General features: G+C 31.7%; 3 protein-coding genes across 5 annotated transcripts; 2 read left to right on the forward strand and 1 right to left on the reverse strand.

Moving 5' to 3' along the window:
* Positions 1 to 1,630: 1,630 nt before the first annotated feature.
* LOC109805635 (serine/threonine-protein phosphatase 7) lies at positions 1,631 to 7,347 on the forward strand. Of its 3 annotated transcripts, XM_020367806.3 has the most exons (12): positions 1,631 to 1,866; positions 2,015 to 2,209; positions 2,316 to 2,366; positions 2,443 to 2,607; positions 2,708 to 3,274; positions 3,485 to 3,952; positions 5,147 to 5,290; positions 5,878 to 5,982; positions 6,308 to 6,373; positions 6,624 to 6,821; positions 6,895 to 6,966; positions 7,039 to 7,347. In XM_020367806.3, exons 2-12 carry the CDS (start codon positions 2,054 to 2,056, stop codon positions 7,105 to 7,107), a joined length of 2,061 nt encoding a protein of 686 aa, XP_020223395.2. In that variant the 5' UTR covers positions 1,631 to 1,866; positions 2,015 to 2,053; the 3' UTR covers positions 7,108 to 7,347. The 3 variants fall into 3 exon arrangements, with proteins under 3 accessions (XP_020223395.2, XP_020223396.2, XP_029128682.2); XM_020367807.3 differs by lacking the exons at positions 1,631 to 1,866; positions 2,015 to 2,209; positions 2,316 to 2,366 and having other exon boundaries at positions 2,466 to 2,607; positions 2,700 to 3,274; XM_029272849.2 differs by lacking the exons at positions 1,631 to 1,866; positions 2,015 to 2,209; positions 2,316 to 2,366 and having other exon boundaries at positions 2,477 to 2,607; positions 2,687 to 3,274.
* Positions 7,348 to 9,001: 1,654 nt separating this feature from the next.
* LOC109805636 (uncharacterized) lies at positions 9,002 to 11,942 on the forward strand. The gene is made up of 10 exons (XM_020367808.3): positions 9,002 to 9,396; positions 9,481 to 9,575; positions 9,657 to 9,724; positions 9,826 to 9,869; positions 9,991 to 10,068; positions 10,149 to 10,302; positions 10,509 to 10,661; positions 10,785 to 10,895; positions 11,270 to 11,341; positions 11,505 to 11,942. Exons 1-10 carry the CDS (start codon positions 9,158 to 9,160, stop codon positions 11,601 to 11,603), a joined length of 1,113 nt encoding a protein of 370 aa, XP_020223397.1. The 5' UTR covers positions 9,002 to 9,157; the 3' UTR covers positions 11,604 to 11,942.
* A 12,150-nt stretch (positions 11,943 to 24,092) lies between these two features.
* LOC109806426 (transcription factor MYB53) lies at positions 24,093 to 26,249 on the reverse strand. Its single transcript, XM_020368821.3, has 3 exons — positions 25,789 to 26,249; positions 25,436 to 25,565; positions 24,093 to 25,260 (listed from the first exon to the last, which is right to left on the reverse strand). Exons 1-3 carry the CDS (start codon positions 25,919 to 25,921, stop codon positions 24,489 to 24,491), a joined length of 1,035 nt encoding a protein of 344 aa, XP_020224410.1. The 5' UTR covers positions 25,922 to 26,249; the 3' UTR covers positions 24,093 to 24,488.
* Between the last annotated feature and the right edge of the window lie 1,136 nt (positions 26,250 to 27,385).

A 27,385-nucleotide genomic window follows, 5' to 3' on the forward strand; every position in this document is an offset into this window, starting at 1 on the left:
TCTTATTATAATTATAAGTGTGTACAGAGATGATAATTAGAGCGCACAAAATAGCCTATTCACTTGTTATTACTTTTTTTTTTGTCAAACGCTTTTTTTTTTAAATTTAATTTAATTTTATTATTATTCGTGAGGTTATGAGGAACGAATTCCTGTTTAAAAATAGTAAAATAAAATAAAATAAAAATGATAACATATAAATCAAGTAATAAAATGTATAATTAAAAAAAGTAAAATAAATTTAAATAAAAATGGTTACAAAATAAAATCATAATTATTATTGATAAAATGAACTATAATCAATTTTTTTTATACATTTTTTTATTTTATATTTAAAAGATATGGTGGTGGAAAAAATTAATATATAATAAAAATATATATAAATGTCTGAAAAAAAATATAAAAACTAAAAAGAGGTAGATTTATTGACTTATATGCTTATATGCTCTGATTTAAAGTATTTATTGACTTATATGCTCTGACTTAAAAAAAAATTATTTTTTCAATCATATTTTAAAAAATATATTCAAATTTAAAACTTTACTTAAAAAGAAGTTTTTCTTTCGGGCACGGACACTTTATTATCCATTTTAGCGTAAACCTTGGGTGAAATTGGGCTAAGATATTGAAACTTATCACTGGGCTAATTTACAAGAAATGGGTTGAAACTTTAAATATGAGTTTCTTTCTGAACTTTTAATATGAGTTTCTTTCTGAACTTTTATTTTCTTCCATCTACACCACCCTTCATTTTTTTTGTCAATTTTTTATTTTCCAAAAAATTCTTGTAATTTTTTGTTCAATAGTAACTTTTTTCTCTCTCTCGTAAATATAATAATTTATAATTTTTTTATATGATTTTTATAAATTTATATTTTTGAAAATGGTTATTATATCCATGTGTATTTTTCTTCCCACATAATGGATTTAATATCTAAAGTCGGGATTTATTTTAAATAATTTAATTAAAAAATATAAGTTATTATCACTTATGTTAATTAATATTATTAATATTGATAATAAAGATGTATTATAAATGTACTCATATTATATTAGTCTTCATTTTTTTTATTTGAAGAGAGTATTCTACATGAGTTAAAAGCTATTTTTTTTAGAGATTTAAATGATAATATCTCTTTTAATAAATTTATGTATTTTTTCTAATAAATGTTTGTATAGATATTTATTTAAAAATTAAATCTCTTATGTATATTTAATTAAAAAATTATTTATCAATTTCACATTATTTTAACCATTAAAATTACTTTGACATAATGCTTGTTTTTTTTTTAGTTTAATATCGAGAGAGTTACATCACTCGAATCTATTTCAAATAATTGAATTATATTGCTGTAAAAAAAACTGAGTTAAATTTTATTAAAAAAATTTAATTTAGTATTTTATTATTAAAAAATTGTCACTTAATTTTTAAAATAATATCTAATATTGTCTTTTCATGTATACAAAGAATCAATGAACTTAGTTTAATTTAGACAGAAAAATAATATTACATCATTTTAAAAATTAAGATATTAAATTAGATTATTTAATAATAAACGATAAGAAAAAGAAGAAGAAGAGTAATTTACCTTAATTAATTGATTAATTAACAATACCACTTTCCAATTTCTTTTCCCCTGCATTAGAATGAGTGAATCAGCATGAAGCAAACCCTAAGTTCCTTCCCTTGGGGTAACATTAATCGCTCAGGATAAAGAGAAGAGTTTGAAGCTCAGTTTGCAGCCATACCCGAATTAGGGTAGCACAATTTCAATTTGAAGAGTATATATTTTTCCAAAGAGCTTGCTCAACTCAAATACCTTCCCTTTTGGCTAAGTGGTTCCACACTTGAGTGAAGGAAGAAAGGTTCTACCAGTAATGAAGTTTTTGCTTTACCTGATTCGCCCCCTTATTCCACGAATTTGGGTTTTCGTTACACTTTCAAAGTTCTTACTTTTCCTATTGTCTGAGTGAAAATGTTCACCTGGGGTGTTGTGGTTGCTACATGTGTCAGTTAATCTAGTTCTCTTTCTGGGCTTTGCTGGCTCTTGTCATGGACCACCACAAAGAGAGAATAAAGAGTGGGTGCCAGAAGATTTTGGAAGGAATAAATTCAATGTCCTTGGTAAATTTAGATGACCAACAAGTGCATTCCTTAGTGATGATGAGAGAAATAGCACGTGGGGTTGTTGATGATCGAGATAGAATGGTACTACCAAGAGAGATAAGCAGCTGCTGATATAATTTATTTATTTTTACACAATTTTCTTTTTTCCTGCTGAGCATTACCCTCGTAAACTGTGTTCTATTTGCAGGTGACTAAGAGTGATGTTATCACTGCCTTGCGCTACAGCATTGAGAAAATGGTTCACACTGATTCCTTTGAGTAATGTTGATAATTTATCTCTCTCTTTACTGACATAATGCAGTTTGCACTTACAGGTTTGTGCATCCAGAGATATCATTCAAATATTAAGTAGGATTTCCTTTGAAGGCTTGGATGACCAGAGGATGCATTTAGTCACGAGGATGAAAGATATTGCACATGGGATTATTGATAAACAACCTAGAGTTGCAATAGCTAGGCCTGATTTACTTGCAGAACAAGTAAGGGGTTAATTCTTCTTGCTGTCTAATTATGTTTTAATTTGTTTCATTTTGTCTATATTTAAGATTTCTCTTTAAGGTACATTGATCAGTTTTACAGGTTGGCTTTGTGGATGAAGGGATGAGAGATAGTCCCTTGGTTGAGTCAACAAAGATCAGCAATGGGGACGCCCTGATTGATGGGGCACAAAGCATGACTAATGAGGACGAGATGTTGGATGTCGATCATGTATTAAGGTTTGAAAATGGGATAGATGAAGTGCAGGAGTCTTTGTTACCTTGCTTTCAGCAATTTGTTATGTGGCCCCCAGATGATTGCATCACCTTAGAGTGGGTTCAGGACATGATGATCATCCTTGAGCAGGCTTCACAGAAGATGTTGTCATCTGAATTCTGTCATGTTGTGCCTACCATGTTGGTGGAAAAATTGGTGGATGGTGTTTGTAGTATTTTATGTAAAGAACCAAACTGTGTGGATATTAATTGTCAAGGAGAAGATTCAAGAGTCATTGTAGTAGGTGATATACACGGGCAGTTTCATGACTTAATGTTGCTTTTGAAGCATGCAGGTGTGCCCTCTGAGAACCAGATTTATGTTTTCAATGGAAATTATGTAGATAAAGGAGCTTGGGGAGTTGAAGTGCTTTTGGTCTTGTTGGCTTGGAAGGTAAGGTGGTTGTTGCAAAATTTAACAAATGTTGAGATCCTTCATGATTTTGTTGGTTGTTGTAGAAATAAGATCACAGAAGACTACTGTTTAGAAATATTTGTATGACTTAATAAGTAATAACTGTTATGGTGGCCAAATAGAATACTTACACATATTACACACTCAATATTTATTGGTATGCAATAAAGTCTGTCATTGCATATTCAGGTCTTGATGCCTCACAGAGTATATCTACTTCGTGGAAATCATGAATCAAGATATTGCACTACAAGATATGGTTTTAAGGAGGAGGTGTGGTCCAAATATGGTGATCAAGGTGAAGATGTCTACAGTAAATTCTTAGAGTGTTTCAAGGAGCTTCCATTAGCATCAGTTATTGCCAACTGTGCTTATACTACTCATGGAGGACTTTTCCGTAGTATAGATGCAGCATCTTCACAGAAACCAAAACGGAATAAAACACACAGGGTGGATCTTGGTTCTTTAGCTGAGTTATCTGAAGTTAAAAGATCTTGTGTAGATTGCCCTTATGAAGGTCCTAACATATTATTGAGTGATGTTCTCTGGTCAAAACCATCTAACAAGGATGGTCTGAGGGATAATACAGGTCAAAAGTTAGGTTTATGGTGGGGTCCTGATTGCACCGAGGCATTCTTAAAGCAGAACAACTTAAAGGTAATAACATTCAAAAGTATAATTTGATTATAGTACTGAATGAGCGCTTAGTGACTTTATTGTATTATGTAATACTAATTAGTAAATACTTATTTATTTTACTGAATGAAGTAATTTGATTAAGATTTCCCAATCTTCTAATTATTATAGTTATATTTGATGTCACACACCAAATTGGTACTTTTTGTTAGTATACTATTGCCATGATATTTTAACTTTTCATCATCCTCTAGTCAAAGAAATTAATAGGCTGTGTTCTTATTGTTTTGGAAAACGAATCCGGTTTATTCCAGTGTTTATCTTATAGTCAGTGTTAGTCAGGAGGTTGAGAGGAAAGGATAGCCAAGAAACATCCATAGTGTGTTTTTATCAGGAAGAGATTAAGTCATACGAAATTATGAATTGGTCTTGTAAATAAAGATTGCAATTTGTCATTCCTATTATTTATATAGGCTTCCAATCTCCTCAGAAGTCTGCTGTTCTATCTTGACAAAATTCACTTGCACTCTTGCTCATCTTCGTGTCTAGGACATGATGTTAGATACTTCTGTTGCTGTCCCACTAGAACTTCTTTCATTTTCACTGGTGGGTTATCGCACTGGTTGCCTTTACGACACTTGACCTGACTTTTTAGAGGAGGAACTAAAGCTTTTGCTGACCTAAAACCCTTGACCTTGATTGACCTCACTCAACATGAAAAGCTTCAAACCTGGACTTATCTCTGTCTGTTACCCTTTTTTACTTACTTTTTTTAAGCATAGTCTGCCTTATTTTCTTATTTCATTTTACATTCTCAAGATCAGGAAGTTTAATGTTAACTGAAAATATAAACATTATAATCATTCTTTCCAGCAAGAAAATTGAATTATTCACATTTTTGAGTTTGGACTTGGTGTTCTAGTTCCCCTTCTTTTTCTTCATGAATTACCCCTTTTTAGAGTAATGTTTTTGTTTATATTCTTCATTTGTTTCATACTAATTATAAAGAACACAACCACTTAAGTCCCATGCTTGAGCTTATTATCAGATGTTTAGAGCTAATATCACAAATTGTCATCAATAATGCCTGTCATTGTACATGATGGGTTGCATGTTTAGATGTGTATTAAAGAACCAGCGTTATTTAATAAATATTATTTGTTTAATTACTAAATAATATTCTTACTGTTAGTAAATATTATTCTTGCTGCATAGCTGATTATCAGATCACATGAAGGACCTGATGCAAGGGCTGGAAGAGATGATGATTTTGGGGATATGTTTAGTGGATACAGCATAGATCATGATGGAGAATCGGGAAAACTATATACACTTTTTAGTGCTCCACACTATCCACAGGTTCTAATTTGCATATGCAAGTAACATTTTTTATTTCTTTATTAATATTATTCATTTATTCAAAACTTTTGCATTTATTGCACCTGTAGCATTTTCCCTTGAATGATTTTTTGAAGTATGAAATACATAAGCTTAGTCCTAGCCTCATATGCTTGCATATAATATTTAATATTGGTAGGAAAGATAATTGGATTTGGAACCAATTGGTACTTACAAAAAATACCAATGAACCGGGTGGGTGTTTTGGGGGGGGGGGGGGGGGTTGTTAAATGAGTTTGATCCTGCCACCATCTGGTTAAACAGCTGCTAGCAGTGCTATAGCGCTATTGGGATGCTTATTTACAAATAACATAATCTTGAAGTGATGAAAAATTCGTGCATAGTCAACATGTGGTATACATTTTTTATTTCACTAGTAACTGCACAAACGGGTATTGTTACATAGACAGTGATTTATTATCATTCAAAGAAAACAGTTTTAACACACTATGTTTGAGTAATGAAATGTAGTTGTTACAAAGAAGTGTGACTTTGAGATCTGCAGCATCTGAGATATTATATCTTCTTAAAGGTCTTTTATGTTGCAGTTTGGTAAAACGATATATAACAATAAGTGGGCATATGCAGTATTGAAGTCCCCTGACTTTGGAAGTCCTTCCTTTCACTCATTCAAAGCAGCAGAAAGACCAATGGTAATGTTTTCTTATCAAGTTGACATACAAATTCTAAATGGCTTGTATTCTTTTCTACTGTAGGGAATCAAATGCAAGCTGGTAGTAACTTCCGGTGGGAAGAAAACAAGATTTATATTGAAGTTGTAGAAGATTTGAAAAATAAAATCAAGTAATCAATTTGGAAAATTGTGGGTATAAAGAGAATTTTTATAGTAAAATATTTTAATGCGTGAGAATGGTACCTTGAAAACTTTCTTTGCTTAGAAGATATACATTTAAATCATTGAAGTGATATTTATTGTCTTTTATTAATTGTGTCTGACTTGTATTGTTTGTTTTCCAGGTGGATCCTTATGTTGGTTTTGATGCTAATAACATGGACTCGAGTAGACTAGACTCTTCTCAAAGTGTATGTTAACAAATAGCTTTTCCAATAAGTGCTCCTTAGCTTTCCTTTTCATGTGATAACTATAGGATGAACGAGTATAATTGCATGAAAGAGCAATAGAAATTCTAATAAAAGTATACAGTGTTGTGCTGCATATATTTCACATCATATGACTTGAAATGCCTAGAACTTTTTTCTCATCATCATGTTGTATTGCTTGCTAAAGATGGAAACACTGAATCAGCTTACTTCTGTTGATATACATGCACAGGCCTCCACCTCTGCCGTATCTGTTCCTCAAAGAATTTATCCGGATGGGATGAGACCTGAGTTTGACTTTGGGGCATTAGGCATATACAATGCCCCATGTTGGAGTGTTGAGCTTCCTGACGGTTCTGGTGGTACTCAAGTTTTGCCGGTTCCAAGGGCACCATTGGTGGAAGGATTGCCTCTGCCTCCCAACATACAGGTAGTGTCATTATTTATGATTTACAACATATTTGTTAATATGGTTAGTCGAAACTGAAGGGTTCTTTTTGCAGGAGCCACACAAGGCTGCTTATGAGTATTTGTTTGAGCTAGTTGGTGCCCTGAAACATATGATGGTAACAAGGGTGAGTTATGACTCGTATCATTGTTTTTTCTGATTTCTCTTTTGGAAAACTTAACGTGTCTTTTCAATTCAGGAGACTGAGAACATGGCCCTTGTGTCTGCTTTGCGAAGTAGAGCTAGGAAACGAAAGGGTAAGGGGTAACTCTACATGGGGCACTGCAGACAACACCATGTGACAATAATTAAATTACCTCCATAACATGTCGTACTTTATGTAAGTATTATTTAACAAAGTAATTCATGCTTCAATGTAAGATTTTTTAGCTTTGCCTCCAATAGCACGAGCTTAATTTTGTGTCACTAAGCTTTTGCGTTAATATTGGGACTTTGATTATCGGCGCAAATAATTGTAAGAGGCCAATTGCTTAGCATTTTCTGTTAACTTCAGCATTTTGGTATATTCCCCATTTGAACTACTACGTCTACGTGACACAGGTCTTACCAACTCATATCACGTATTTCAAAATAATATCTAATAAGTTGAAGATAGGTACTGAGATACCTGATTTCGCTAACTGTTCTCAGAGAAAAAAGTCATTTAAACATCATAAAGTTCACAAGAAATTTTCTGATGACCATTATAAAAGTAGTCGTACTATTTTGTTATCTTTTACACCTAGAGATCTTTATGATAATGTGATGATTTGGTATAGCAAGCATAAGTAGAGTGATGCAATTATAAATGGGGATTTGTTATCAATGTATTTTCTTAAGATTTTTAATCGTATTTCTTATTGTCTGGCCATGTCTAATACTTCTTTTAAAAGTCATTTTTTGTTATTGTTAAGTGTGAACTGAAGTGTGATTTGGTAATAAAAGAATGCATTAAAATTAATGTTGGAAAATATCTAAGGATAAATCATGCGTTAAAATATTTAAAGTAGTGTTGGAAAAGTATTTTCATACAAAATTGAACGATGCCCATGACGGCTTGTCTCCATAATTTATACAGGTTTTTTTTTATATTCTTTTTCATTTTATAACTTTCTACAATTAGGAGAAAAAGAGAGAAAATTGTATAGTAAAATGAGTGTTGTGATATAACGGAGAGAAAAAAAAAAGAGAATTATATCAAAGTATTATAAAAAAAAACAAGAATTCATTTACATATAATCCAAACCTGCTTGACATGATCTACACGTCGAAACTAGCAGGCAAACCCAAACCATTCCATGAAGAATATTTATTATTCTCTGAGCACTTGCATCTAATCATGTTCATACTTTTTATGCCATAAATTGGTAAACAAAATTTTAAAACCCTCCAAAAAAGGCTACCAGATTCAGATTGGATAAGCACTATTAAAATTTTTGGTTGCATCTTCCTATCATTATGCTCATCGTTGGCTACACGACATGAATCTCTCTTGAAATGCCTTACACCCTATTCACTTGTTCTTTCATGACGCTATCGTCTGCCACCTTTCATCCTTTTTATAACAATTATAATCTCATTTTCAAGGATAAGACGCTAAATTCTGATTATTTTTTAAGTATTTAAATCAAATTTGATCAGGAATGGTTCTAAATAAGAAATTTTTTTCTTTAAAGCTTGCGTAAATTTAACTATATAAAAAAATAAATAAATGAAACAGATATAAAATTTACATAGAAAAGTGTTTTTTATTTTATATTTTTTTTATGTAGAATTCAAATGTATCATTTTATGGCTGATTTACCCATCGTTCAGAACTTTAAAGTGGCATTAAAGTTAACTTGAAAGAAAAAAGTGTAATGCATTGAAAGGTTGTTTGTTACCTCGGTTATGATCTTTATGGTTGTAGACTTTGTCAAATTAATTTGATTAGTCCAATCTAGATTGAGACTCTTTCAAAACAAAGCTTCTTTTAAAATGAAAAGGCAAGCTTTTTTGTTTATTTAAAATCTACAGGAATTCATTAAAAATTAAACGGAAAAGAAGAGAAAATTTCATTATTAATTTTCATCCTTACAGAAGCATAAAAAAAAAATAAAAAATAGTTAGATGTTCACTTGACATGACATATATAATATAATTGAAATTGAAATGTTATAGACTAAAGATTTCATTAGTGATCGACGTAAGCGGCGTTAGAAGCGGTCTAACTCTCTCTCATCTATCCAAATTTTTCTTCATTTTCTTTTTTCAGCGCTTTATTGTCCCCTCCTTTCTTCTTCTTCTTCATCTTCTTCTTCTTACGACGTCGTTGCAAGATGATGATGCCACCGGGACTCGTTTCCAATCTCCAAGAAGCGCTCCTCAGCAGAAAATCGGAATCGAATTCCGAGGCGGAGCAAGCCAGCGAGGAGCCTCTGGAACCTGAATTCGACGAGTCGAAGCCAATTGTGTTGGTCACGAACACCGACGGCGTCGATTCCCCCGGCCTCACGCACCTCGTCGAAGCTCTCGTTAATCAAGCCCTCTACAATGTCCACGTCATCGTTCCGCAATCGTCAGTTTTCCCTTTCTCTCTACTCCTTTTTCACAATGCGCTCCTTTTCTCCTTCCGCTTTCCTGATTTCTTGCTTCGTCTTAGGGACAAATCCGCTTCCGCGCACTCCGTTACCCTCCGCGAAACCGTAGAAGCCGCTTCCGCCAAATTGAGCGGCGCCACCGCCTTCGAGATTTCAGGTTTCGGCTTTTCTAATAATATTAATGGATGCGGTTACCTGAATTAAATTTTTTAACTGCTAATTATTGTTGATAATTCAGGGACTACTGTGGACTGTGTTTCGCTGGCGTTATCTGGAGCGTTGTTTTCGTGGTCAAAGCCTATGCTGGTTAGTCTTTACATCGTGCCACTTGAAATTATGTGTTTCATTGATTGTTCTGAAAACCAAGGAATGAAGATTTGTGGATGATAACTTGGTTTGAATTTCAGGTTATTAGCGGGATTAACCGGGGATCGAACTGTGGTCATAACATGTATGTTTTATAGATCTAATTTATTGCATGATCTAGGAACTTGCAGTCTTGTGTTATTCAGAATTTGCAGTCTTATGTATAGTGTAGTACCGTGTTTATCTTGTGCTTTGTAAGTTCACAGATTCTACTCGGGGGTTGTTGCCGGAGCTAGGGAGGCGTTGTTATGGGGTGTGCCGGCATTATCAATATCATTGAATTGGTAAATGGATGATTTTGTATATTTGGTTTTAACTGTGCTTTCGTGCTGGCATTATGAGTTGACATCGTGTTCTGTTGTAGGAAGAAGGATGAGAGTAAAGAAGATGATTTCAAGGATGCAGCATCAATCTGTTTACCGTTAATAAATGCAGCTATTAGGGATGTTGAAAAGGGAACTTTTCCCAAAAGCTGCTTTCTAGATATTGAAATTCCCACGTCTCCTTTGAGTAACAAGGTGTGCAAATTTTATTATATATTGGATCATGTTTTCAATTTTACCAAGCAAATGCTCTAGGTCTTGGCCATGTATTTTACAAAAACTAGTGTGCACATTAATATTCTTGGTCGATTAGATTCTAATGATTCAAAATATTTCATGGTGATATCTTACTTTTTGGTTCTGTTGTTTACACGGATGCAATGTAATCATTTTTTTGATAGGGCTTCAAATTGACCAAGCAAAGTATGAAGAGATCCACTCTAAACTGGCTGGCTGTTTCGTCCAGCCGCTATCCAACTGGTCATTTCTTGGCCAATCAACAAGGTGGCCTTGGTCTTCAGTTTGCGCAGCTTGGCCGAGATGCTTCTGCAGCTGTAGGTGTCCTACATACTTGCATTTCATGTCTTTATGTTCTCTGTAATCTGAAGGGATTTTAATGCTTCTAATCTAATCATGATGGCACTCAAATCTTGCTCATATTTATTTATCAACTTCAGGGTGCAGCTCGTCGATTGGCTACACAGAAAAAGAATTTGGAGATTATTGAATCAACTGGAGCTGCAGGAAAATCTGATCCTAACAGGGTGAAGAAGTATTTCAGGCTAGAGGTAAATAGGAGGGGAAAAACAAAACCTTAATTAGATTTTGCTATCACCATGGACGAATCATGTTAATATTTTAGTTATTCCGTTTCTCTGTGATGATTATGATTATGAAGAGTACTATGTGCAGGAGATTATCATAAAAATGTTTTCAAATGTTTACTGCAACCTTAATAGGTTTTTTTTTTTTTAACCATTGGTTCATCTACTGTTCTACATATATATTACTTGTGACACCTCTGTGCAGTCTGTTGATATGATTCGGGTTGCTAATTTCCATTCTTGCATTTGTTTATATTTATGTTGTATTTGTATACCTATTAAATATTTTTGAATTGTTTGTAGAAGTGAACTTAGCTATACTCTACTTGTATCTTCAGTTTTTGGACAAACAGCAGGAAGAGGAAGAAATAGACGAAGATCTGGATTACAGAGCACTTGAAAGTGGATATGTAAGTTGGACCAATATTTATTGCCTTTTGAATTAACATTTGTTTTTTTTAATTAGTTTTTTTTTTATTTTCCTAATTGGTGCATGCTACTATGCTGGTGTCTTCGGGGGTTACCAATTTCCCCTTGTTCTGACTGATTCTTGCGTGTGATCTGGGGGAACAGGTTGCAGTGACTCCGCTGTCTCTTTCTCCTCATATTGAAACTGATATTCAAACGGCAGCTTCTGATTGGATTTCTGATGTGCTTCCTAGTGGACAATAAATTGAAAGTTTAGTATGATTGTGTACATTTGAGATTTATGATGATTCTTTCCTCTATTTTTTTTCTTCCTTAAAGCAAAGATGGAGCAGAAGCGGTAGTCACACCAATTCAATAGTGGATTTCCACTTGTACTATTTTTTTTTTAATTTTTTTTTTTACATTTTTTTTTTGTTTCCTTCTTCATTGTTTCATTTCCTATGGTCACTTAGTTATTTCTGATTTGAAGCAAATGCTTCTTGTAATTTTCTTGGGCATATTTTAGAAAAATGCCATTTCGTCTGTTTGTAATATCTATCTATTACTAGTAAAAACATTGGAGCAGCTGTATTTTCCCGCTTATTTTTTTGTTGGAAAATAGTTAAACTTTTGATTGACGATTTCTTATAATGTCCTCTGATGAAAATACATTGGTTACAGGTTAGTTGCGCACCATTGCGTTTGGGTGTTATTGTGAAGAATTTAAGGTTGAAATGAAGAATGGACGTTGGAAGAATTAGTTTTAAAATTGAGTTTTGTAGGGATATTTAGAAGAGTTAATCATGTATATATTGTCGGTGTAAAGTTTTTTATACTGTCAATCAATTATATCTTTTAAATTATTTTATTTTATTTTTATTTGATTAAATAAGTAAATGACATGACATTATTAAAAGATATGATTGATTGTCAGTGTAAAATTTTTTTACATTATCAGTATATAGGTGATTAATTCTATTTAGAAAATATGATTACTTTTTATTTTTTCTCATTCAAAGAAGGGCCTATGGCCCAAAAGATAATCACGTTTAAACTATATTTGTGATGGTATTTGAAAAATAAAAAAGAATATAGCTTCATTTGACATAGGCAAGTTTTATTTATGATGGTAAATTTGGGAATGTTCATGGTTAATAAAATGATTATAGGTAGATAGTAATAACTGAAACGTGCAGGGTACAGTCACGTTTGGTGCCAGACTGGGTTCCCTTACCCTTAGGCTTGCACAGAAGTGCAGCACCGACATAGGCGTGATGGAAAGTAATGTCGGTAGAGTGCATGGAATGATTGAAGGTTCTTACTTTTACGTACCTCTCTATTTTTGGGTTTTTATATGTACACCCAAACCATCCTACTCCACTTACCCTAATCTTACCTTACCAGTTCGTAATTTCTTACCCTCCCACACCTTTACCATGCCTATTTTTATGGTACAGCTTTGACAAGAGAATTTGAACTTATGATTGGATCCGAGATAAAATATTTAAATCACCAACCACCACTCAATCATTACAATAGTTAATAAATTATTTCTACCCTAATTTAATCATTTTATATATTATTAGATTAGATTAAATAGAATGTTTTATTTTATTAAGATTAGAACAATTTTGGGCCGACCTGAGGCATAGAGTAGTAGTTTGATAAGCTAGGCTTTTGGACCTACTCCATGCCCAAGGATAGTCTTTGATTTTGTTGCCAAACCAAACCCAATTGGCGTCCGTGCAAGTTGCGAAGACTAAGAGCTTATTCCCCCACAAAGGGACATACATGGATGTTTCGCTCTTTGTATCTCATATCTCGTCTTTATTTATTATAAGAAAATTTGAATCCAAAATTTTGTGGAGAGTGCATCTCTTGATTGACAAGGCACAGATGAATTGTTGTAATGGGACACAAATGTTGTTTACACTTTACGTGCATCAGGAACAGAACTAGAGCTGTCAAAGTGGGCCGGGACCCGTGGGCCAACCCGGCCCACCTTGAAAACGGGCCGGGCCGGGCCAAAAAAATTGAAGTTTTATAGTAGGTGGGTATATTTCAACCCGGCCCACTTTGACCCGGCCCACCCGGGCTAAACCCGTGGTGGGCCGGGTGGCCCACCAACCCACCATTTTTTTTTCAATAAAAATTTGAATATGATTTGTAGTTTATTTTGTATGATGATATATTGAAAATTTTTATTTTAAACTTTTATCATGATTTGTATTTAATTTTGTATGATGAATTATGACTTATAACTATTAATGATGTTAATTTTATGACTATTATGTTAATTTATAATTAATTTAAAATTTTGAATTTTGTTAATAATTTTTTTTTAATTTTTGGTGGGCTGGTGGGTTGGCCCGTATAACCCACCAACCCGTGGTGGGCCGGGCCGGGCCAAATTTTTTTTGAAAAAATTACAAGTGGGCCGGGTTGGGTTGGCTCGTTTTTAAAGTGGGTCAAGGTGGGCCGGCCCACATGGGCCGGGTTGGCCCGTTTTGACAGCTCTAAACAGAACTATACATAAATTTCTTTCCCGTGAGCAGAAAGGCAACCATGAACAGCCAAGTGTCTGTCAAGGTTTCAATCCTACTTTTCTCGCCTGTTGCTCTTCTAAGAGCATCTTTAATAGCATAGTTTAAAAAATCGGACCGATCATCGACCCGATTATAAGGTACTAGGTCAGTAGGTCAAAGATTGAACTGGTGAGTCATTAGTTAAACCGCATGACTTAATTTTTATTTATTTTTATTAAAAAATATTCATATTAAATATATTTTATACTTATAAATTTTAATAAATTCATATCTTATTTAAAATTTTAATTTTTCTATCTTATTTAAAATTATTTTTATTTTTATTTTGTAAAAAAATACATAAAAAATTACATGTTAAACTGTATATTAATACAAATTAAAAATATAAATAATATGTACATATATAATATGCTTGCAATTGATATCACAAAATAATATATGTAATATCTACGTAGATATTATATTATTAAATATATAATTTAAAATTAATAATATACTATAAAAGTTATTTAAGTTGTATATATTACAAACAAATACATTAGAACAAGTAGTCATTGTTATATTTAACAAGACTCTTTGCTCTTCCATTAAGAGATTCAATTTTCATTATTATTTTTGTGGTTTATGGTTCCTTAAGTTTTTTTTTTTAAAAAATAAGAAAAAAAAAGTGGTTGAACCGGTTTGACCCACCGGTTTACCGGTTGAATCGAAAAATTGATCGGTTCAATCCAGTTTAAAACGGGTCAACTACATAACCGATCCAACTTAAGATCTAGACCGGCTGGACCACCGGTTCCTGATCCGACCGATCCGACTGGCCGGTTCGATCCGGATTTTAAATCACTGTTTAATAGTATCATAGTTCTTTTGTTTTTTAAATCATACTTGTATCTTTTATTTTACCACCATTTTTTTTTCAATCCATAATACTCCAATTGAGGCCTTACTTAAAAGCATATGAATCTAGTTTTACATAAGCCAATGACTTACTAATCCAATGTTGTAGTTATTTAACTATATTATTTATGACTTTTTTATACAAACTTAATTATGGCTTAACTTTTTAAATGTAATTGCTACCAATAGGACTTGCAGGTTATTTATTTGCATATTATTGACACTTTAGTTGGTTATTAAAAGTGAACTCTTAAATAAATCATTGAAAGTTTTATCTGTCTATATCTGTAAACTACTTATATTCATTTTAGTTTTTAAAGCAACTTAAGATGCTCTAACTACTGTCGATGGTACCATTGGTTAATAGTAAAAGCAACTTAAGATGCTCTAACTATTGTCGATGATTCTTTATATTTTTTCATTGTTAATCGGCATTCTTGTAGGTTATAAACAAAATAATTGAATTCAAGTACACTAGGCTCTTGTTAATGAATCGTCCATTCCAAGTGCGATATATGAATTGGCATACGTTATAGGTTTAAGAAAAAGTGATTAGTTTTATGGAGCGACCTTTGATTCCTTTAACTGTCTTGTCACCGAGGCCTCTGCTCTGGAAAGGGTGGAAATGAAACATAATAACACAAACAAATCAGATAAAGGGTCAGGGTATCAACAAAGATTGACGCGGCAAAAGAGGTTAGAGTGAAAACATTTTTTATTTATTTTCTCACCTTACTTTCTTGCTCAATTCCCTGCGAAGAAAAGCCTCTGAGATTAATAAAATGAAATGATTCTGAAGAGGGTTGGCCCATAAGAAAGAACACTTTCTAAGATTCTGAGCCATGAATAAGGCCCACCCTTGTGTCAAAATAGGGCAAAGAGTCCACTTCCAGGGTTAATGGGCCCTTTAAATTATTGAAGTAACGCGGTGGCCATGTTCTTTTTTATTTCAATTTGCAAATGAAGGATAGACACTAATTCACACTGATGAGATGAATATGATCCAAAGATAATTATGAAGCCAGGGAAGAAGAAAAAGGTAAACGGGTAGGTATGCTACAATCATTCCATGATTAATTCAAAGTGGCTATGTCCCCCTAACTTAGATTCTTTCAGAAGATTCCATATGTTACCACAATCATAGTTTAATTTCGCTACCACTGTCAAAATAATTATGTAATTGGTTTCACGTTATTCATTCTCTTTTAGTCATTTTCTGCTTTATGATATTATTGACAGCAATTGCATAAATTTTTTAAATCAGAATCTCCCCTTTTAACAATAATACTTCGCTACTATTATTAACAAAATATTTGTTTAAGTGGTACTAGATTTATCTCTTTAAGCAATGTTTTGAGTTTCAAGTTTATGTATGAAAAAAATATAATTATAAGAAAAATCTCATTAAAGGTCATCTAGTCAGATTTTTTAACATAGGTTAGTCATCAATAAAACAGGTGATTATTTCGTATTAATAACATGGTTATCCAAAAAATTAATACTTCATTACTTCTTTGTACAATAAGTATTAAATACGTTTTTGTAACGTGCTAGTCTCCCATTGATTGAGTGAGTCCAAGCACATAGACTCTTCACACTTACATACTTGAGCCTAAAAAATTGTGTATCGTATCTATCTCTCAACAACCAAGTAACCTAATCACTTAGACTTTTTACGTCTTTAGTACTCGAAGTTGAAGAGTTGTGTACCATATCGATTTCTGGCAACCAAGTCAATTGAGCATACCCTCTAATTGATGGTTGATCGATTTGTCAAATATACCTCACAATAAGATTCAATTAATTTTCGAACCATCTTTGCAAATAGTTGGGACAAAGCGCCATGAATTATAGAATAGGCACAATAACTATCATATAAATGCTAAGGTTTATTGGTCTATTAATGACAATAATCATACAACATGATTTGCGGGATCATGGAAAGAAATAAGATATTTATATCCATAATATCATCCAAGTTTATATAAAGGAACTTTTAGATCTAAAAAAATATCAGTTTTAAATCCATTAAATACTTTGGATTGAGACAACTGCTAAGTCTTCCAAGAGGAAGTTTCATACCAAAACATTTTAACACCTATTATGGGACTTGGTAAAACTTTTACCTACTTGCATAAATTAAGAACCCTCATTTTCTTCGAGCTATATGAAAAAATTTCTATTTAGATCTCTCTTTTCGTTCAAAACATTCTTATGCTCCTAAGTATTTTTCAACAAGGTTCTATCATTTTTATTTTTATTATTATATTCATCTTTGACTCACTATATTTTGACAAATTGTGAATTTCACATGTTATTAAATTATTTTTTTCAACTCAACTACATATTTGTCATAAAAACTTTTTTTTTTTTACCAAAATAATATTTTTTATTCTACTAAATTACATCATTATTGTTTTTCTTTTAAATTTATTGTATTCGTTGATGTTAACTCAAAGATAATTATGTAAAACAAATGTTTAAAGCACCAATGATATTTTTTATTCGAAAGGGAATTCATTTCTAGATGCTAAATCTTGCTCATTTGTTATGGCATGCAATTATCTTTTATTTGTGCCTACACCTTTTAGTATTGTCCCCTGTTAATAGCTGCCAAGCATTACGATCAAGGTTGCTCAAATCATTTAGTTTTACAATAGCTAGTAAATATTGGATAAGTTTTACGTAAATGTCATTGATTTATTTTTATATGATATTATTACATTTAATTATTCAATTATTATCACAATCATTATGATAAAGGATCGTAATTTTGTATCGTATATTTAATTTCTATAATTAATTACATATTATAAAATTTATGAAGCCGTGTATATGATTATTGTACGAATTTATTCATTTATTTTTGATAACTAAAGTAGAAATAGATATGTGAAAATTATTTTGCCACATTATGTCAATATATGAAATTGATTTGCTAATTTTATAGCTGAAATATCATTATATAAAAATGATAACATACTATAATTTAATTTGATTACGTTTCTAAAAAATATGACCGAGTCTTTCAAAGGTTGAATTATTGGAAATAGCTTGGTGAACTTATTATCATCTCCTTATTACTATATTTTCTTTTAAGCTCACTTGTTTGTTTATTATTATTATTATTATTATATATATATATATATATATATATATATATATATAATGTATGTATTCTTTCTTATTATTTATTTATTTTGTTTATTATAATATTTACTATTACAAGCTAGGTTACCATTTTATAGCACCTTTTTTATAGTTATTCCTTTTAGAAGTTAATATATTGTTTGTAATGAATAATAAATGTGTAATGATTGTTACCAATTTTATATTAGAAAAAAAAATTTAAGGAGAATGACATAATATTTTGTGTATATATCTCCTTGAAAAAAAGTTATTAAAAATTAACTACTTGAAAATTTATTAAAAATATCTACATGAGAATTTATTCCATAATATCTACTCGAAAATATTTACTAAAATTTTTTTTAGTGTAAAGAACATCTTAAGGTTGACGATAAGAAGAAAATAATTGGCATGAAGAACGTCTTAAGATTGGTGATAGGAGGCTTTGACATGAAAAGTGTCTTAAAGTTGACGACAAGAAAAAAAATTCTTAAAGTGAATAACGTTTTAAGTTCGATGAAAAATCCTTAGCGTGAAAAATGTTTTAAAGTTAACGACACGTGAAACCCTTAGCGTGAAGAGGGTCTTAAGGTTTGTAGCAAAACGAAAAATCCTTAGCGTGAAAAACATCTTAGCTTAAGGCTGACGATAAGAAAAAAATCCTTAATGTGAATAATGTTTTAAAGTCAATGAGAAGAAGAAAAATATTTGGCATGAAAAACGTCTTAAGGTTGGCAACAAAAAGAAATTTTTTTGATGTAAAGAGTGTTTTAAGGTTGGTGGCAAGAAGACAAATTTTTGACGTGAAGAACACCTTAAGATTGGCGACAAGAAGATAAATTTTTGGTGTAAAGAACGTCTTAATGTTGGTGACAAGAAGAAAAACCTTGACAAGAAGAAATTTTTTTTAATATGAAAAACGTTTTAAGGTTGATGAGAAGAAGAAAAATGCTTGCCATGAACAACATCTTGAGGCCGACGATAAAAATAAAAATATTTAATGTGAAGAGCATTTTAAGGTCGACAACAAGAAATAAAATCCTTGGCATGAAGAGTGTCTTATGGTCAATGGCTAGAAGAAAAATCTTTAGCATGAAGAGTGTCTTAAGGTAGACAACCAGAAGAAAAATCCTTGATGTGAAGAGCATTTTAAGGATGATGACAACGAGAGAAAATCCTTCACGTGAAAATTTCTTTAAGGTTGATGAATGAGTGATACCTTGGCATAAAAGCACTTTATGGTCCACACTAAATAAAATGCCACAAACAAAACAAAGTTGAAACCAATTACAATAAGAAACTAACATACTATTTTGAGAATACAATTGAGCAACTATCAAAGACAATTTGAAATACAAGATGGCTAAAAAATAAATAACAAACTCAACAGATGATCTATCAATTATAAACTATTTGATAAAAAACAAATACTTATAAAACACAATCTTGACAAGTTACTGATAAACTATTTAGGCATTTGATAAACACATTCAACAAACTATGTATCGATTATTTGAAAACTCGAAAGAAAATCAAGCATTTATAAACTAATCGTTGAAATACAAAGCGACTCATATGCTTGCCAATCATCGGTGATTTACTAAACCATATATGAAGTACAAAATGGCCAAATCACACAATTCTCATCTATTAAGTGATACCAATTAAAAAAGATACTACACTAATCTAAAACTCAATTCAAGCACAAATGAAACACTCAATCAAATACCAACTCTTAGTGAAAGACATTTTTGAAACATGTTACGACTATCATCAAATAAAAATACTAGGAGAAATCTTGACTCTCAGGATAATTGATCAAATCCTATCTTAGGCACAAATGCAATAACTCAGTTGAATACCAAGATTAAGTGAAAACATCTTGCATCCTAGCAACCAAAAACACTTCAATCAAACAAAATGCTCAAGTAATAAAATACAAAGCCAAACAATAAGTTGAAACTATTAAAAGCCAAAAGACAATTAACATGACATCAATCCACTGACCATTAAGACTCTTCGTAACCATGACACTTGACCTTAGAGGGTTGCACACTTACCAGTCTCCCAACAACGAAGTAGCCTAATCACTTAAACTCTTCGTGCCTTTGGCACTCGAGCCTAAAAGACTATGTACTATACTAGTCTCCCGTCGATCGAGTGAGTATAAGCATATAGGCTCTTCACACATGCACACTTAAGCCTAAAGGATATGTACAATCAGTCTCTCAACGACCAAGTAACTTGGTTACTTAAACTCATTGCACCTTTAACACTCAAGCTTGGAAGGTTGTATCGTATTGATCTCCTATCGATTGAGTGAACCTAACAAGTTCTGTGACAGTCAACTGATATGCCAAATACGTCTCATAACAAGACTTAATCTATTTTCGAACCATCTCCCAACGAATAGTTGGAACAAGGCACCATGAATTACAGAATAAACACGATAACAATTATAAATGCTAAGATTTATTGACTTATTAATAAAAATATTTATATAACACAATTTGTAGGATCATAGGAAGAAATAAATGATTTATGTCTATATTGTCATTCAAGTTTATATTTTAGAGACTCCTGAGTCCTAGAAAAGATCAAGTTTTACATTCACTAAATGCTCTGAACTAAAACAACCTAGCTAAGTCTTTCTAAAAAAAAGCTTCATATAAAAACAACTTTATATTTTTAGTACAAGGTTGTCTAATTGACTCCAATTAAAAATGGAGTTAAACAACTTTGACTAATAAAATTTATACCAATCATTGAATACATAATTAGTTGCACCAATTCTTTTTTAATGCTATTGTTTAACTCTATATTTTTTCTGGACAAATTTAGACAACTTTTTTCAAGATATTAAATTAAATTCATTTTTTTTTATAAAATAGAATGAATATTTGCAAGACAACATAACAATCCTATTTTGAATAATAGGTAACGGCAAAGACAAGGAAAACCAAACTGTGTTAGGTTATTGGCTTATTGGAGTGGTCACAGTAAAATCGTGTTACTATGTTCACTGTACTTAGGTGACGGCAAACATAAGGAAAGGAAAAACATGGCAAATGGGTAAACCCACATTAAAGACGACCACTCGAATCTTTACAACTATGATCAGTTTGCAACTTTTAACATTTCTCTCTCCAACTGTTTTATAATGTATGTTGAGAATGAGAACCCAAATTTTCTCTCCATAAATTTGTTTTTGCATTATCTTTTTGTCATTGCTTCAACATTTACAATTATGGGTGAATACTGTGTTGTTGATTGTTTGAGTTGAACTCCAAAGTCCAAACTGAAAAATCACAGAAATTAGGTGACTCAAACCATAGATATTCTGTTTCGTTTCATTACTCACATTTTTTTAGAGTATGATGTAATATAATTGTCATGTTTTTATGTTAGACGACTTAAACACATCCAAGTCAATTATATATACAAACAAAAATGATTTTAAGTCAAAAGTTTCTATCTGTCTACAGTGCCTCTTATACTTTAAGCTGTCAAATATGATTGGCTGAATATTATTTAAAGTGAAAGAAAGCGAATGCTAAGCAACGTGACAAAAAAAATTGACGATTAGTTCCATACTCTAAGAGAGAACAAATATTACTATTATCGGGCAAGATATACATGTAATTGGTGTTTGGGTGCAAGTAATAGTAGCAGTTAACATTTACACTGGGGTTACTCAATGTCTATATTTTTAGAATAAAAATGCTAACAACTCTTTCTTGTTAATATTATTTTATTATTGATTAAAAATTACAAATTTTGATGAATCTTATTATTAAATAAGGAGAGAATATCATTAAATATTATAAAAAAAATTATAAAAAATGTGATTTTCAATAAATTTTAGTCTATAATAAAGAGATTTTTCCCTATTTATGTTATAAGCTCTTCAGCTTATTGTAAACTTTTGCACTTTTTTTTACTTGTTTTCTTTCTGATTTTTATAAATCTTCTTTGTTTTAAAAAAAATTGTCAAAAAGAGTATAACATGATTCATTTTTACAAACTCAAAATAGATTTTTGGTTTCTATATAATATGAGCTAACCCAATTCAAATAAGATTAATTGAAAATTGATTATGCATAGAGTGAACTTTTCTTAGTTTGTTTCTCAAAAAGTACGATAATATATATATATATATATATATATATATATATATATATATATATATATATATATATATATATATAATTCGAAATAAAAGAATACTCCTCCTTTTTAATTACCAATAACTTCTCTCTTATTAGATGTCAAATATTTTAATAAGAATTCTTAACATTCAACTGGGGACCCCAAGGGATTAAAGAGATAGAAAAATAGGATAAAGAAACTTGTATCACACACAAATCTGTCCTAAAGATGGAGAGGGAGGGGGTGTAAAAATACACTACAAAGAAATTGAAATATAGTGATATACATTTTATAATGACACAATATATGTCACTAAAATTAAACTACTTTACCTATATAATAAATATAATATATGTTGGTATATTGTTAAAAAATGTGAGTATAAGTTATAGTAACACACAAAATATATTGTTAAATTTCATTCAAAATTAATACTAAAATTGTGTATAACTATATGTCAAATAGATATATACCTACATATATTATACATATAGTAACACTTTTTATATGTCTATATATAACATTTCTTATAGTGATAGAACAAATTGAGCAAGAAAAAGTTGGTTTACCTATAGGGTAAAGGAGAGACTGTAGTCCTAAACCAAGCATACAATATCTTATTAATTCATATACAATTCACAAATATAATAATTTGTAGGTTTACACTTTACATTTTATTGTTGTCATTGTAAGTTTTACTATTAAAAAAAACAACAATTTGTATTCAATGCAGCTTTGCTTTGATATGAGCTGCAATATTTTTCATTAAAAAAAATGAGCTGCAATTTGTAAATCATTTCCTAAAAATAACCGTTTAGGCTTCAGTCCTTTACTTTGTATTGCAAGCTAAATTTAGCAAAATGATTTCTGTTTATTTAAGAGCATCGTGTAACTAATTCAATTCATGTTCAACACTAATAGCACAAAATATCACTTCTCCATTCCAGGATTTGGAATGTGTATGAACATCCGTTTACATTTTGCAATGATGCAAATAGGTTCCTAATTAAGTACGTGCTGCTTTAATAATTCTAGAATTTTATAGATTTTACCACTTAATAAACAGGACTGAAAGAGGAAAACACGTTTTTTTCTCTTCTTCATAATATTTTATAAGACGAGGATAAAAAAAGACAAAAATGAAAGTGTAATGGACTTTAAGATCTTAATTATATAATGCGCTGTATATGATAAAGGTAAAACATAAAATCGTGCAATTCTCTAAAGTGATTATGTAATCTTCATATAATTTTGATTTTTCATTATTAAATAAAATAAAATAGGCTGTATTAACTTTTCCGAATATTATAGTAAAATATATTATCTCTATATATTGGTTTCCACTAAAACGTTCAATTAATCAATCTTCTATTTTTCTTGTCGCTCTTTTCTTTCGTTTTCCTATCAAAAGACCAGAAGTGACGTTTTGTTCTTTGTTCTTTTTCTAAAACTTTAACCAAATTATAAGCAAGATCATATCAAATTTTCTCTGGGCAATGCAAATGTCAAGACTCGAGATAAGATGGACCCTTACAAAGTATATACGTTACGATATGCAAAAGTAAACGGACTTTGTTTCTAAAAGTAAAAAAAGATTATTGGAAAATGCCAAAGAAGTATATGCAAATATGATATAATTAAGTTTACAAAATTGTTCTCTTTATCACAGGTCTTATTGGTTTTTCACTCACAATAACAACAATAAAACTTAAATCTACATCTAAGATTTTATGCATATTATACTTTGATTTCGTCATACCCTAATAATTTATTTTGTATTATTAAAACATGGAATTCATATTGGTTGGTGGTTCTTTAATCGATCACATCATAACATGGTATGTCATATAACAGCCAGATCACCCTAGCCTATAACTAGGTCACATTTAAGGGCACTTTGGCCTCCAGTGCCAACCAGTTGACTATGGTTTGTGTACGGATTTTGTCTTTGTTCGACGTTGTCATCCATGAATGTCAGAGAGAGAGAGAGAGAGAGAGGGGAAATTAAAGCATATAAGAACAATGAGTCAACTTAAAGTGCAAAACTATGCATATGATTGTTATACAACATACACAGCACTTCTCAAGAGAAATAATCATACATACACGGATACGTACTTTTAGTTGACAACAAACATGTGAAAGAAATAAGAACCTAGACATATTTATGTAACTTGAACAAACATGGTTTAATGGAAGAGCCATAACTAGCAAGGCTCAGGTTTGCCGATATGAGATTGATCTACTCATCACCCTCTTTATTTGAAAAATCCAGAGAAAATTAAATGCATGTTTTAAAATGCATGAAATATTAATTGAGCTCATCACAACCTACTCAATTATATATACATAAAATTAACCTATTATATGATAGTAACCAATGCTCATCTTGACAGCAAACTTGAAGGAATATTGATAGGTTTTGTGACTATTTGTCTGCTTGGTAGAATGATACTGATGAAGATGATGTTGTTGAGGATGGCAACGATGACATGATGATGGCATCAATGTACTCCACTTGATTTGGTGCCACGGTTTGATCTTGTGGACAAATACTAGGTGTGTAACACGCAACAGCTTCCGGATCATGTTCTTGTGAATTATTATCAGAAGAAGAAAATGGGATGCTACAGACATAATCCTCAATGCTCTCACAAACTTTTGGCACAATGGGGGGTTCCAAAGAGTGCTGCCATGTACTTGGATTGATGAATTTCTCAACAATCAAGTGTGGGGTGGTGTCACTTTTTGTGATCATTATTTGATTTTCTTGATTTGGATTAAGGTGAATTGGTACACAGCCCAAGGACCATGTATCTTCAAACAAAGATGGGATATTATTAGATGGCGGCACTGTTTCTGGCATTGGATTCTGAAAATGTAGGAAATTGGCATTAGTATTGTAATTGTTTATGTCAATCTTGATATCATTGTCATGATCAAAGCCTTGCAAGATTGGGGGAGGGATGATGGGAAGGTATAGTTGGTCTAAGTGATGATGGGAGTTTAGGATAGGGTTGGTGTCAGTTAAAGGGAAGAAACTTTCCATGGAACCATTGGGAGGACCGTGAATATCAGAAAATGTGGCTAAAGAAGGAACAACATCATGAGAAAGCAGCTTCTTCTTTATGCTTGAATTCCAAAAGTTCTTCACCTCATTATCTGTTCTTCCAGGTAGGTGCTTCGCTATCTGAGCCCACCTGTGTCCAAAACAACACCCTCTCGTTAAGAAAAGTTAACAAACCAACCTTTTCATAATAATGTTGACTTTGATCATCATCATCATAAAAAGAGCAATTTACGGGGAAATAAGAAAAAGAAAGAAATAAAAAGGAAATTTATTATCAATTTATCAATAAATAAATAAATAAAAACCTGTTGCCTAGAATACTATGAAGCTCTATAATGAGTGCTGCTTCTTGAGGAGAGAAGCTTCCTCGTTTCAAATCAGGTCTTAGATAATTTATCCATCTTAATCTGCAACTCTTTCCACACCTCTGCAAGCCTGCCCTCCATGAAATAGTTAACCATGTAATTAGCAAGTTCATAAGTCTCTTTGAGTACTAATAAAAGAATAAAATGGTATGCAGTTTATACTTAAAGAGTCTATTTAAATAGAAGTTAGAAGAACTTCTCTATCAGAAAATTAATTTTGACAGAGAAACTCTCTCTTCTAAACTTGGAACTAAACAATTTTAAAATAGGAGAAGTGATATATATATAATTACCCGCAAGTTTTGGAACTGAGCTCCAGCAACCATGTCCATAAGTTGTGATGTAGTTGATGAGTTTTTCATCTTCTTCAGGTGACCAAAGCCCTCTTTTGACCTTCTGCTTGTTGCAGCAAGAATGATGCCCCATATCTCCAATTTTATTTTATTTTTCTCTCTCTCAAATATTTCAAACCAATGGTACATACAGAGGCAATGGCCAAACAAGGATCAGTTTTGGTGTTTTATTTGAATTTGAGGATAAAATATAAAACATATATATAAGGGAAGCACAAAAGAAGGGAAACTCTAGGGTGTAGCTTTAGCCCTAGTTTGCAAGTGGTTATATGAAAATGTGGTGAGAGAGGGAAGAAGAGAAAAATGGATGATATGCGAAGAAGTGAGGTGGTGAATTTAATGTGGGGAGTGGCCCAGTTAGGGTTTGTAGCAAAGGGCTAAAATGTGCAGTGTGAGACTGCAACAATTGTAGGCCTTATAATGGATCCTTCTTAGCTCACTCTGGGATGGGCTGGCTTGTACACGTGTCACACATGCAGGGTGGTGGGTCCCTCCTCAACGCAGATGAAGAAAGTTTTTCAACGGGGTTGGTGAAGCAATGCTTATATATTCTTGCTTTATGGATCTATGCCTCAGCCTCTCCAATTTAATTACCTCAACTTTTGACCCTTTCAGACCAGTAACTAGGGTGAATATTGTCAATCACTTTTTCAATCATTGGAATTCATTAACAAAAATATCTTTCACGCTCATTCAGATCAGATAATTAATTAATATATACACCTAAGGCAACCCAGACAGGTAGAAAATATTAAAAAAAATATATGAATATTAGTTTATGGGTGGAAGAAAATCAAATACTAATTTATTAAAGGTCTTTCAGCTTCAATGTAAAAAACTCTTGAGTTGTGTATGAAAATACTAACAACCGTTTGAAAGATGTGATTAAAGGTAACTTGTTCCTTTTTTTAAGTGAATATTAGTTTTTGATGAGCTCGAACTACTAAAAAATGCATAGAGTTCTAAAAGATTTTGAATGAAAAGCATCCAAATTAAAGGTAGATTTAAGGGCCGGGAAGACAAAGGTGGCCAGGGCCATCTATCATAAATATATGATCAAATAATTAATATTTTAATCTCATGCAAAAGCTTGTGTAGATCTTCCAGCAACTTGGCCCAGCCTCCACAACACATTTGCAAATTATATATTCCATAAACTATGCATAATTAATTCACTCTTATTCATAAAACTCTTATTTCCAGCACCATGTATTTTGAGTCTTTCCTTATCATCAACGAACTGGCCAATTAGCAATGGAGACGATTAAGCTCGACAATTAATATGATGAAAAGAAATTTACGATTGAATCTCATTATGGCGGCGGTTGTAATCTTTACTACTCATCATAAAAAAATGCTCTTATTGTTGTGTAATTGTGAATTAAGAGTCTCATATTAAATAAAGTTAATAAATCTATGAAGTAACATATAAATGCTTAACATTTGTGTTCACATCCTTATTAGTTTATGTAAAATCTAGTACTAGTTTTAAATTTATTTTAAAGAAAATGTTTGGGGATCTGAATAAAAGGAGTGG

Source organism: Cajanus cajan, chromosome 10 (genome assembly GCF_000230855.2).
Source record: "Cajanus cajan strain Asha chromosome 10, NIPB_CcT2T_4, whole genome shotgun sequence".
NCBI lineage: Eukaryota > Viridiplantae > Streptophyta > Magnoliopsida > Fabales > Fabaceae > Cajanus > Cajanus cajan.

Excerpts from the sequence above, each read along its gene's own strand:
- LOC109805635 (XM_020367806.3), top strand. The coding sequence starts at position 2,054 with ATGGACCACCACAAAGAGAGAATAAAGAGTGGGTGCCAGAAGATTTTG. Across the intron at positions 2,210-2,315 it reads TTGATGATCGAGATAGAATG|GTGACTAAGAGTGATGTTAT; the intron begins GTACTACCAAGA and ends TTCTATTTGCAG. Across the intron at positions 2,608-2,707 it reads CTGATTTACTTGCAGAACAA|GTTGGCTTTGTGGATGAAGG; the intron begins GTAAGGGGTTAA and ends TCAGTTTTACAG.
- LOC109806426 (XM_020368821.3), bottom strand. The coding sequence starts at position 25,921 with ATGGGGCATCATTCTTGCTGCAACAAGCAGAAGGTCAAAAGAGGGCTT. Across the intron at positions 25,566-25,788 it reads CTCAGTTCCAAAACTTGCGG|GCTTGCAGAGGTGTGGAAAG; the intron begins GTAATTATATAT and ends CATGGAGGGCAG. Across the intron at positions 25,261-25,435 it reads CATAGTATTCTAGGCAACAG|GTGGGCTCAGATAGCGAAGC; the intron begins GTTTTTATTTAT and ends TTTTGGACACAG.
- LOC109805636 (XM_020367808.3), top strand. The coding sequence starts at position 9,158 with ATGATGATGCCACCGGGACTCGTTTCCAATCTCCAAGAAGCGCTCCTC. Across the intron at positions 9,576-9,656 it reads CACCGCCTTCGAGATTTCAG|GGACTACTGTGGACTGTGTT; the intron begins GTTTCGGCTTTT and ends TTGATAATTCAG. Across the intron at positions 10,069-10,148 it reads TTATCAATATCATTGAATTG|GAAGAAGGATGAGAGTAAAG; the intron begins GTAAATGGATGA and ends GTTCTGTTGTAG.